General features: G+C 37.3%; 1 protein-coding gene across 1 annotated transcript in view; it reads left to right on the top strand.

Moving 5' to 3' along the window:
- The first annotated feature begins 9,881 nt into the window (after positions 1-9,881).
- Positions 9,882-13,267, top strand: part of ATF7IP (activating transcription factor 7 interacting protein) — a 105,770-nt gene continuing 102,384 nt past the window's right edge. The window contains 1 exon segment of the mRNA XM_014584793.2: positions 9,882-9,969. Within this exon segment, the coding sequence (XP_014440279.1) occupies positions 9,953-9,969 (17 nt within the window). The 5' untranslated portion in view covers positions 9,882-9,952.

Raw genomic sequence — 13,267 nt, 5'->3', positions numbered from 1 at the left:
AAATAAAGTATTGGGTTATCCAGTGTCATGGTGGTTAAGGCAGCTTGATTTCACACAGCCAACTGCACAGTTAAGGTCTCAGACCTAGCAGCTTGAAAAACACACCGGGTACGTGTGTGTGTGTGTGTGTGTGTGTGTGTATACCCAAAATTCTGAAAGGAGAAATGGCAACGAAGCGATTGTAGCATGATCATCCTGCATAGGAGGTGCTGTCTCACCTTCCCACTCTTTCTCAAGTGAGTATACCCTCTGGTAAATTAAAATTGATAGGAGTAGTAGCTACAGTTAAATTAATTTATTCCTAGTGAGTTTTTATTTTGCTGACCTTGGATTAAGTAATCTACTTATACAAAGTTGTCTGCTCTGCACTAATAGAATAATGAAAATCCTGATCCATTCCTTGATAGTTAGGACAGATGATTCAAGAGGGTGATGTCAGCTTTATATCAGAATGCCTGTATCTATGAATCTTGTCCATGTAATTGTTGTAGTTACGATTATTGAAACTCTTTACTAAAGAGAGAGAGAAAGTAAGAAAGCACAGGGGATGATCATGCAGAAATCCCTTCTCTTTCATTTCTCCTTTGGGATTTTGGGCTCACATTTACACTTGCCCGAAGTGTCCTTCAAGCTACCAGGTCTGAGACTTGAACTGTGCAGTTGGCCATGTGGGATCCTGCCACCTTGACCACCATTCCATAAGCTAACTCATAAGGATCTCTGGGGGTGTATTGGAAGACAGGTTTATTTCCATAGGAATAGTGGCAGCTGGAATTGTGACTTGGGTTTTTTTTTTTCCTCGATTCTCCTTGCTCTGGTCTGGTCTAGTTACCCTAATTTTGTATATAATTGTCATGCTCAGAGTTTTATTTATCATTGTGGGGATTTCCTTCACTCTTGTTTTAGGATCCTTGTTTTCTATATGCCATACCTTTTTATTGACTTACTCTGGTTTAGTAGGAGGGACCACATTCTTTGCAGGTTTTTGAAAAAGTACATGGGAGATAGTTCTTTGTTGTTGTTTGCTTTTAGTTTTTTGCTATAGGGTGTGTGGGCTGGCTGCAAAAAGATGGAGGAAAAAAGAGAGAGGGAAAGTGAGAAATCACTCCCCCAGGGTAATGGCCACACCACAATCTCTTTTACTTCATTCTTGGGATTTTAGGCACACATTTATACATGCCTGTAATATTTTCCAAGCTGCTAGGTCTGGGACTCAAACTGTGGAGTCAACCGTGTTGGATACAGCTGCCCTAACCACCATGCCACCCGGCTGGCCTGAGGTACATCTTTTTAAAGACCATGTCTACTTGAAAAATGTCATTCTGTATTTTTAATGTATGATTGCTAGTTTGGCTGGGTATAGAACTCTGAAATAATTTGCCTTCAGAATTTTAAAGGCACTGCTCCATTATCATCTTCTACTATTAATAGTGGGAAATCTGAAACTGTTCTTATTTCTGATTTTTCCCCCTCAGTGAAAGCTTCTAGAATCTCTTCTTGTTCCAGAGTCCTGAAATTTCACTGTAGCTTGTGTTGGTATAAGTATTAATTACTGTTGGCTGGCATTCTTTGGGTTCTTTCAGTTTGACAACTCATAACCTTCAGTTTTGGGAAGTTCTCTTGAATGATTTGGTGAAGTCTTTCTTGGCCATTCCATCATTCCAGTTTGAGTTTTTGTCTGCCTCATGTACATACATACACACACACACACACACACACACACATATATATATATATATATGCACACACACACTTATATATATATATATTTTGGAGAGGTTTTTGCTGTAGGGTGTGTATGCTCGCCAGAAAGAGAGAGAGACAGAGAGACAGAAAGCGAGAAATCACCGCCTGGGAGGTTGGCCACACTGTAATCCCTTCTCCTCTATTCTCCTCTTGGGATCTTGGGCACACACCACATGCACCTGGCATGAGTTTAAGCCCTGGGTCCGGGACTCAAACCGCAGTTGACTACAAGTCTAGATCATAGCTATTATGCCAACTGCTGTTCCTGCATTTATATTTTTTCTTCCTATTTACAGCTTTACCTTTTTGCTCAGATTTATTTTTTGAAAGTTATCTAGTTCTATTGAGCTATTCATTTTTTAAAAAATATATATTTTTTTTATTGAACTGCATTCATTCATTTATTCTAATTTGACCAGGGTGGGACAGAGAGAGAGAGAGAGAGAGAGAGAGAGAGAGCGAGAGAGAGAAAGTGAGAAAGCAAGCTACCAGATCCAGGACTCAAACTGTGGTTAGCCATGTGGGAGTCCAGCGCTCTTAACCACCACACTACCCACTGCCCCTGAGTTATTCAGTTTTTCTATGTTTTGAATTTCTGTTTTTCACTTTTCTCCTATATCTTGACTCAGGAATACAGTTTTTCTTTTTGTGTATTTCTGAGGTTTTCTTCTTGTACATAATTTGTTTTGTGTGTATGTTTGTTATTTGGTTTCTGTCTTCCATGTTACATAATTTTATCTATGGCTTTCTTCTTTTTTGGCTGATTGCATAATATGTAGAAGATTAAAAAGCTGATTAGAATACTTATCTATTGTTAAAGAATTATTTAATTTTATCATTATTACCACTATTTTAAATTTGTAGTACCAGCAGTTGGCATAATGGCCAAGTTGCTGGACTCCTATGTAGTCAACTGCGGTTTGAGTCCCGGACCTGGTGGCTTAAACTCATGCTGGGTGCATGTGCATATGTGCCCAAGATCCCGAGAGGAGAATGGAGAAGAAGGGATTGCGGTTGGCCATCCCTCCTTGGGTATGTTTTTTCACTTTCTGTCTCTCTGTCTTTCTGGCAAGCCCATGCTCACTATAGCAAAAACCTTTCAAAAAAAAAAAATTGCTACAGACTGTCTGTGCTCACCAGAGACGGGTAGAGAGAAAGAGAGAGAGAAAATGAGAAATAAAGGACAAGACTAGGTATCTCTATAGTCCGGTGGTAAGCTCGTTTATAACTGTGGATATTGCCCTCAAACTTCTGCTATAGCTAGAGAAAGCCACTATTTATTGTAATGTGTTTAGTAAGGATATATAAATAAGGTATTTTATTACACTTCAAACAACTTATACTGGTATTTAACTTTTTTAACCACATCATCTTAACTCTTTCTGTCCTTGCCTCAGCTTCCAAAAGTATTTTGTTTTTCTGCTTCCTGTGACTTTTGAGGTTTCTGTCATGTAATACAGATTGGTTCTTAATTTGTCACCACTATAGCTTGGTGTATAGGGATTTGTAGGCTGCTAATTTTTTTTTTTAGCTTCCTACAACTTCGTAGCTATGGTCTCTTAACTTTTCTCCCTGTTTTTTTAGGATTATAGCTTTAAAATTTAAGGTACCTTTATTATAATTTTAGTGGGATTTGGTCTCTGTCTTCCATGAGAGAGTGAAATGAGATGTTTTTAGTTCATTGTCTTAATGCTCTAGTGTTCTTTTCTCTTTTAATATGTGTAATGTTGATAACAATAACTTGTGTAATTAAAGCATTTTAACAAGTTAAGGAAGCACATATTTGCTTATTATCAAATACAGTGAAACTCTAGCTTTTATGAAGTGTTTGATAATTTTCATATGCAAAGTTTTCTGTTGATGCGATAACATAGAAAGTATAGTCATTGGCTATAGCTAATTCTCTTCTAGTTTTTTTTTTTTTGAACGAATTATTGTATTTATTTATCTGAGAGACTTTTGCTATATGGTGTGTGCACTCACCAGAGAGACAGAGAAAGACTGATAGAAAGCGAGATATCATCCCCTAGGGCAATGGCTATGCTGCAATTCCTTCTCCTCCATTCTCTTCTTAGAATTTTGGGCACACATGTACACACACCTGGTGTGACTTTTAAGCTGCTGGGTCTGGGACTCCAACCTTGGTTAACTTCATGGGAGTCCAGCAACCTTAGGCCATCTGCTGGTCTCTAGTTATTATTATTTTAAAAAATTTACTATAGAGCACACGTGGTCATCAGACAGAGAAAGGGGGCGGGAGTGACAGAGCAAGCTGCTGGTCTAGGACTTGAACCGCAGTTAGCCATGTAGGAGTCCAGTGCCTTAACCACAACACCACCTGCTGGCCTCCCTTTGGTTTTTATTTTTTCATTACTACTTGTGTGATTCCTGGCAAATGATTTAGATTCTCTGTTCATAAAAATCAGAGACTGTAACATTCTTATTTTATATGGTCATTGTAAGAGTGAAATGAAAAAGAGTGTAAAGGGCCAATATTTTTGCCCCCCCCCGCCCCCCGTTTTTTTACCACAGGGAATGTGTTTGCCAAAAAGAGACAGAGAGAGAAATGGGACAGGGAAAGTGAAAAATTACCCCCCAGAGGGGATAGCCACCCTGTAGTCTATTCTCTTAAATTTTTCTTTTAGAATTTTGGGCATGTGCCTGGTGTGTGTGTATTTAAAGAATTATTTTATTTAACTTTATTTATTATTATTATCTTAATATTTCCAGAAAGAGATACAGAGAGAGAGAGAGAGAGAGAAAGAGAAAGTGAGAAAGCAAACCTCCAGGTCTGGGACTTGAACCACGGTCGCCCATGTGGGAGTCCAGTACTCTCAACCACTACGCCAACCTTCTGGCCCAACTTGGTGTGTTTTTCAAGCCATTGGGTCTGGTAATCAAACCATGCAGTTGGCTATGTGGGATCCAATGCTCTAACCACCTGCTGACCTGTAAAATCCTAGTTTTTAATTAGGAAGCAATAAGACATTGAACAGTCATAGAAATGTTTATCTAATATTAGAAATTGTTTCCAAATTTGTATGCTTTTACAAATATATGATGATTGGGGTCATTGTAAATGATTCTATCTAAAATTTCTAATAATTTATGATACACAGTCAAATTGTGTTTTACTTTCTTAAAATATGTTAACATATAAAAGTAAACGATTCACTTATGTTCTGTTGTTTCCTGTAGACTCCTTTAGAGCACAGCTATTGTTTAGCACATAGTAGCTCCTGTGTAGTGCCTATAAAAACAACTCTAGGGACCAGCAATTAGTGTAATGACTATGTCACTGGACTCCCACGTAGTTAACCGCAGTTCGAGTCTCGGACCCGGCGGCTTAAACTCACACCGGGCGCTTGTGCGTGCATGCGCAAGATCTGGAGAGGAGAATAGAGGAGAAGGGATTGTGGTTTGGCCATCCCCCCTGGGGGGTGATTTCTCACTTTATGTCTCTCTCTGTCTTTCTGGCGAGCACATGCGCCCTATAGCAAAGATCTCTCCAAGAAAAAGAAAAAACACAACTCTAGGGGCTGGCAGGGGGCATGGTGGTTAAAGCAGCAGGATCCCACATAGCCGATTGTGGGGTTTGAGTCCTGGACCCATCAGCTTAAAAAACACTGGGCACGTGTGTGTGCGTGTGCCCAAAATTTTCAGAAGAGAATGAGAAGGACTTACAGCATGGTCTGGGGGTTACTTTCTTTTTTTTCTGTCTCTGGTGAGCACATGCGCCTATAGCAAATTAAAGCAAGCAAAGAAACAAACAAAAATGCTCAAAACTGAAAAGTGCCTCTGAAAAGGTATTTTTTTCCATCTTAGATTCTTAAGTGCAGAGGCATTTAGTTGAAGACTTAAAAAATTTAGTTGACTTACTAACTTCTTCCTAGAAAGTAAAAGTTGAGATCCTGAAAATAAAGTTTCTTAATTTTTCTTTTCTTTTGTTTTCCTTTTTTTTTGGGAGGGGGGCCAGAGGGCACATATATATGTACTTGCTAGAAGAGAGAGAGAAAACAAGAAAACGAGACAGCAACCCCCATCGGGCATGGTTACAAAGCAATACCTTTTCCTTCACGTCTCCTCCTCCTTTTGGGATTTTGGGCATGTATGCACACATGCCTGGTGTGTTCTCAAGTTGCCAGGTCTGGCCATGTGGTTGGCCATGTGAGATCCAGCTGCCTTAGCCACTAAGCCTTGCGATGGCCCCTAAAGTTTCTTGATGTAGAATTTTCTGAGATTTTTGTGGTGATAGCAAAAACAATGGGAGTTAATTTTGACTTACTGTTCATTGAGCAAATAACTATGTTTTCTACTATGTAAGAGAATGCAGAATGAGTTAAGGTATTATTTTATGTCCTGGTATAAAGATGACATATAAAGATTTAAGTAATGAAATGTGGTAATACTGATGATGTACATGAAGTCTTGTTTGGAAGATGGGCATTTTAAGGAGAAAGATGAGTAACAAAAAGATTGGCAGTGATGGGAACCAGCAGTTGGCGTAATGGCTATGTCGCTGGACTCCCATGTGGTCGACCCCAGTTCGAGTCCTGGACCTGGTGGCTTGGAACTCACGCCAGGCGCGTGTGTGTGCGTGCCCAAGATCCCGAGAGGAGAATGGAGGAGAAGGGATTGCGGCATGACCATCCCCTCTTGGGGGGTGATTTCTTGCTTTCTGTCTCTATGTCTCTCTCTGTCTGTCTGGCAAGCACACGCGCCCTATAGCGAAAACCTCTCAAAAAAAAAAAAAAAGATCGTCAGTGGTAAGGTAATTTGGGTTAAATCACGAATAGGATTTATTTATTATGTGAACTAGGATAATTCCATTGTCACAGTGAGCAAAAGGTGTTGGCAGTAGATCAGTTTTCTGAATAGCAGTGTAACCACTCTCCTTCCCTAAATTGTTTCCATCAGACATAGAGACAGAACGTATGTTTGAAGGTGTGGATAAAGCTCTGCGGGCTAGGACTGAGTATATAGTCTGACCTGTATTTTAGCATTTCAGTTTTGTGAAGTTATTTAATCTCTGAACCTGTTTCTGCTATCGTGAGTTGGACATAAAACCTACCTTTAGTGTTAGTTTAAAAATTTATTAATTTATTTATTACTGAAAGTTTCAAATAGATGAAGAAATGGAAATTACGCTGGACCAGCCTGTGGCCTGGTGGTTAAAGGGGCTGGAGCCCATGTGGCTGACTGCATGGGTAGAGTCCTGGACACTACGGCTTGAAAAACATGCTCAGTGGGTGTGTGTGCCCAAAATCCTCAAAGCAAGGAGAGATGGAAAAGGCATTATAGAGTGACCATGCCCTATGGGAGGTGCTTTCTCACTTCCTCTCTGTGTCCCACTCCAATGAGGACATGTGCCCTCTGGCAAATTAAAAAAAAAAAAGAATGAAAACCCTACTAGCTCATCACTCAGCTTGAATGATTTACTCTTGGAGCCAGTATCCTGTATTCCTGTCACTTCAGTAGCCCCTTAACAGGTTTTACCTACATTCAGTGATGGATAGAGACAACATAGTGTGAGATGGTTAACCAATAGGAAGGCAGACTGAAGAATATACTTAAGGGAAAACATTGATTCCACAGTTGATGTGACTGTCAAACAAACAGGTTCTTTCTGTGTTTTTGCCCTCTTTTAATGGCTGTGTTACTGCCAAACCAAATTTATTGGAATCACTCTCAAATTTGTTTTGTTAATATACTACTTTCAGATTGAATTTTTCCATTTTGGGCTTCTTATTTTTACCCCTAGAGTGTTTGCATTATTTTAACTTGTTTTCCACCAATATAAAAATGTTGGCAGGGTATAAATGTAATTTGCCCTGGGACTAAACACTCATCTAGGGATCCATGTGTTTGTGACCATCTGGACTACTAAGAAGAAGAAATTATTTTATCTTTATGATAAATAACTGAAAATAAGCTCTGTTGCCATCTGACTCTATTAACAAGTTTCAAAACTTTGATTGTAAGCTTTATTCTGTTAGATTTGGGCATTTAGGGGTTAGATTTTGTGAGGAAAATTTTAATTATATTTTATCAAATTACTATCAGAATTTAAACAATTTTCCAGAAATTATAAAATTAAAGCCCTTCCATGACACAAGTAGCATAAAAGACTTAAAAAGAAAAAAAAAAATGGAAGAAGAAGAAAAGAAAAGGTCTTGAGCAAGGTTTCACTTTTTTTTTTTTTTTCTGGACTGAAATGGAGGCTTTCTTTCAAGCAAATTCCCTGATGTTTTGCTCTGTGTGATTTGGCTCTATCTCTGTAACTGCTAATATCTGGCATGGACTTCAAGTTGTCTGGGATCTGGATGTGCCCAACGTCTGTATTGCAAGTCAGGATTCACAGGCATTATGTTACAAAACTGGCTTGCTGCCTTCTGTTTTCTTTTTCTGTCCTGAGTAGCTGCATTGTTTGTTGCAATATATGCATTAGCTGTTGCCTGTGTTCAGTTTCTTGCAGGCTAGCAAAGTGGGAGGGGCTTTGCTTGATACATAGCTGAGTTTTCACTGTGTGAGTTCTTGAGTGCACATTGCAGCCATCTTAATTACACTTTTGTCGGTAGGAGTGGCAAGTACCAGGACGCCAAGAAACTGAGGCTAAGGAGTAGAGACAAAGCATGCTGGTGTAGAGGAAGTGGCCCAGAACCTCATCTGGGCAATAACGTTAAGGAGGTGCTGAAGGCCAGCCTGTGGCCTGGTGGTTAAAGGGGCTGGAGCCCATGTGGCTGACTGCATGGGTAGAGTCCTGGACACTACGGCTTGAAAAACATGCTCAGTGGGTGTGTGTGCCCAAAATCCTCAAAGCAAGGAGAGATGGAAAAGGCATTATAGAGTGACCATGCCCTATGGGAGGTGCTTTCTCACTTCCTCTCTGTGTCCCACTCCAATGAGGACATGTGCCCTCTGGCAAATTAAAAAAAAAAAAGAATGAAAACCCTACTAGCTCATCACTCAGCTTGAATGATTTACTCTTGGAGCCAGTATCCTGTATTCCTGTCACTTCAGTAGCCCCTTAACAGGTTTTACCTACATTCAGTGATGGATAGAGACAACATAGTGTGAGATGGTTAACCAATAGGAAGGCAGACTGAAGAATATACTTAAGGGAAAACATTGATTCCACAGTTGATGTGACTGTCAAACAAACAGGTTCTTTCTGTGTTTTTGCCCTCTTTTAATGGCTGTGTTACTGCCAAACCAAATTTATTGGAATCACTCTCAAATTTGTTTTGTTAATATACTACTTTCAGATTGAATTTTTCCATTTTGGGCTTCTTATTTTTACCCCTAGAGTGTTTGCATTATTTTAACTTGTTTTCCACCAATATAAAAATGTTGGCAGGGTATAAATGTAATTTGCCCTGGGACTAAACACTCATCTAGGGATCCATGTGTTTGTGACCATCTGGACTACTAAGAAGAAGAAATTATTTTATCTTTATGATAAATAACTGAAAATAAGCTCTGTTGCCATCTGACTCTATTAACAAGTTTCAAAACTTTGATTGTAAGCTTTATTCTGTTAGATTTGGGCATTTAGGGGTTAGATTTTGTGAGGAAAATTTTAATTATATTTTATCAAATTACTATCAGAATTTAAACAATTTTCCAGAAATTATAAAATTAAAGCCCTTCCATGACACAAGTAGCATAAAAGACTTAAAAAGAAAAAAAAAATGGAAGAAGAAGAAAAGAAAAGGTCTTGAGCAAGGTTTCACTTTTTTTTTTTTTTTCTGGACTGAAATGGAGGCTTTCTTTCAAGCAAATTCCCTGATGTTTTGCTCTGTGTGATTTGGCTCTATCTCTGTAACTGCTAATATCTGGCATGGACTTCAAGTTGTCTGGGATCTGGATGTGCCCAACGTCTGTATTGCAAGTCAGGATTCACAGGCATTATGTTACAAAACTGGCTTGCTGCCTTCTGTTTTCTTTTTCTGTCCTGAGTAGCTGCATTGTTTGTTGCAATATATGCATTAGCTGTTGCCTGTGTTCAGTTTCTTGCAGGCTAGCAAAGTGGGAGGGGCTTTGCTTGATACATAGCTGAGTTTTCACTGTGTGAGTTCTTGAGTGCACATTGCAGCCATCTTAATTACACTTTTGTGCAACTGAGACTGTGCAGCTGTCTCAAAATGGCTGCTAACCTAGTCTTTGTAGCTGCTTAGGCAGCAAGTATGTCAGTGAGACTTGTCACATGCATCAGGACCAGAGGTAAGAACCAATTACTTTTTAATCTTTAAACATTCTAATTAAAAACAAAAAAATTGAATCTGAATTTATATAGGAAGGTGAACTTAGAGCTTGCTTACTAAAAAGTTGAAATGTTTGCTAGAACCTTTGAACGTCTGTTATAGAAACAGTACATAGGATGGTGAGGTCAAAGGTTAAATTCCTGTAATTTTTCATCATTATATGTTCTTTCATTGCCAAAAGATTTTAATCACCAATTATTAGTGCTTTTCTGGCCCTTATCCACATAATACTTACTCCTTTTGTGTTGGATATTTTGGTTTGTTTTATATTTATTTGTAGAAATTAAAACAATGTATCATCTGAGTAGTTTTTTTTTTTTTTTTTTTAAAGAAGCCATAAGCCTTGCTTTTTACGAAGAGTACAGTTTTCTGGGTTTTGTTTGGAAGCCTTCTGGAAAATATGGTAATCCTTTATATAAATAAATCATAGTTTTTAATACCGCCTTTTTTAAAAAAAAACTAAGGGTTCCAGTTTTTTCCCATCATGCTGTCTCCTCTAACATTCAACTCTTATATATTTTTAATCACTCATTTGTTTTGTTTGATAATTCTTTGTTTAAATTGGCATTTATAATCAGATTTTGAATTTAGAAATAAGTTCACATCTAGTCCTAGATACCCCTTTTCATTTTATTTAATACCAATATAGTTGAAGTAAATGCTCAGCTGTTTTAGTTACATGAAATTGTTATTTCCATTTTATCATAGTTTAAACTTGTGGTATTGATACATTTAAAAGTAATATAATTCTTATGTGAATTTAATTTCAGAACTTCACAACGCTCTCTTAATATTGTTTTAAAGTAAAAACGTTTATTGAGATACTGTAAACCTGTGGTTACCCAGCAAGGTGGAAGAATGAAATACTTATTCCCGTAATATTTCAGATAGCAGAACAGTCATACTAAGTGCCAAAGCTTAAATTACAGAACTCACTAATTTTTTTTTAAATGGTACATTTCTTTGCCTTTGTCATTAGAATAGGATGAATATATTCCTGACTAATATGACATGGAACAGTAAGTATTAAATTTTGAAAATAGAGCAACTCAATAAAAATAGCAATTTTTTGAAGATTAAATTCTTATTAAGAACCCAGTATTTAGAAGGAATCCACGTGGGTAATTTTGGTGTGTACTAAGAGTGTACATTTATAACATTTCTTTATCGTAAGTTTATTGAATAAAATGAGACTAATTAGTCTGTTATTGAGAAGAAAACATTGAAATGAGGTCACATATGACAATTACAATCTTATATTTGTGTCCAGATTTAGTTCACTTATTTGTAGAACCCCAGCCTCTTAGTCACTGAGGAATTGAGTTTGAAAATTATGCTAGAATTTATCTTCTTTGTGTCCTTTTTAAAAAATTCTTATTTTCATGAAGGTAGATAGTAAGATCTATATTTACATGATTTAATTTAAAATTGCTGCTTTGTTACAAACTTGTGTTTATGTTTGTTCTGTTATTTTTTAAAAAATTAAATCATTGTTTCTGGTAAATTTTCATTTGTTCAGAACAGTAGCCTAAAATGTATTCTGGGATCACTGTCTTAGTTTTGTCAACATCTTTAAAATATTTTTTCACTTTTACTAACATACTGCATTGCAGAGTTGTTAGATTTTATGTGACACTGGAGTTTCATAATTCGAACATTAATTTATGTAAATAAGTTATATAACTTGCCCCTTAAAGAGAAAAAAGAAAAAATCTGATATATGTGAGGGATTCTATCATTCCTTTCAGTAAAACTGTGCTCTGGAGTGGGTATGGTACAGGAAAGTATGACATAGGATAAAGTGTATATACTGTGACCTTAATCTTATTTTCATGTCTCTTTGATAGTATGAACAACTCACTGTCTTGGGGGAGGGGTGAGATGGAGATTATAGTGCTTAGAATGTATTTAAAACAATTTAAGTAATACAAGCCAGCTACTTGGTTTGCTATTCTCTAATACTGGAGAAAAACTGGCTAGATTGAAATTACTGAGTAATTTATGTTCATCTTCAGAGTGGGACCTTAGAGAAATTTTCACAATGTATTGTTTTTGCCTTCTATTGCTGACTGAAATTTACCCCAGCCCTCTACAAGATTATTACTTGTATGTACACGGGGAAACAACAACACCCTGTGGTTACTCAGGATATTATTGCTAATTCTTTCATTGCCATGTTGAATTTTTGCAAGTGTAAGCAGACTCTAAACATCATTGGGATCATTACTTTTAGGGTTAGTGAGTGTTACATTTTCTGTGCTGAATTCCAGGTTAACTATTTTCTTGGAGTGCATAATAGATCCTAGAGCTAGATAATTGAGGTTTTATGATACTATTTTGGTCCTCCCCATTAGTTTACTCTTTTTCATAAGCCATTTCATTTTCAAAAATCTCCATGAGAAATGTTGAGATGGTGGAAAGAGCATTTATCAGCCTAAACTTGAATCTTGTTTTAGCCACCTTTCCCTAATGTTGACCAGCTCATTTCATTTTCCGATTCTTGTTTCCTCGCCTATGAAGTTGGGACAATTTCTATTTGACAAGTACATGCTGAGAATCGTTTTATGTTAATACTTCTGAATAGTATTATGAAATAATCTTAAGATGCTAATCTCCCCAAAAATATTTGAATTCTTTTAAGCTTTTTCGCTTCTCAAAAGTCATTCCTCATTATCCATGGGAGATAGGTTCCAGAACTTCTATGAATGACAAAATCCTGGGTGGCATGGTATTTGCATATAACCCATGCACATCCTCCTGTGTACTTTAAATAGTCTAGATTATTTATAATACCTAATACAATGTGAATGTTATATAGCTAGCTATTATACTGTGTTGTTTTAAATTTATTAATTTTATTGTATGCGTGCGTGTGTGTGTGTGTGTGTGTGTGTATGTGTTTAAGTTTTTGCTATATAATGTGTGCACTCAACAGAGAAAGAGAGAGAGAAAGTATGAAATCATCTTCTGGGGGGGAGATCATGCCACAATCCCTTCTCCATTTTCCTCTTGGAATTCTGGGCATGTATGCACATGTACCAGTCATGTTTTCAAGCTTTCTTGACTGAGACTTGAAACCACATGGTCGACCATGTGTGATCTAGCTGTCTAAACCTCTGTGCCACCTGCTGGCCCTATATTGTGATTTTTAAATCTTTTTTTTCCTGAATATTTTCAGCCCTAAGTTGATTGATGTGGGAGTACTTCGTTAAGTGTGATTGTATTAGAGTATATTTAAAATTTCTTATGTAACTCAT

This window comes from Tupaia chinensis, unplaced genomic scaffold, assembly GCF_000334495.1.
Source record: "Tupaia chinensis unplaced genomic scaffold, TupChi_1.0 Scaffold147869_1, whole genome shotgun sequence".
In the NCBI taxonomy this organism is placed as follows: Eukaryota; Metazoa; Chordata; class Mammalia; order Scandentia; family Tupaiidae; genus Tupaia; species Tupaia belangeri.
Note: the sequence above shows the minus strand (reverse complement) of the source record. Positions and strands in the feature narration are given on the sequence as shown.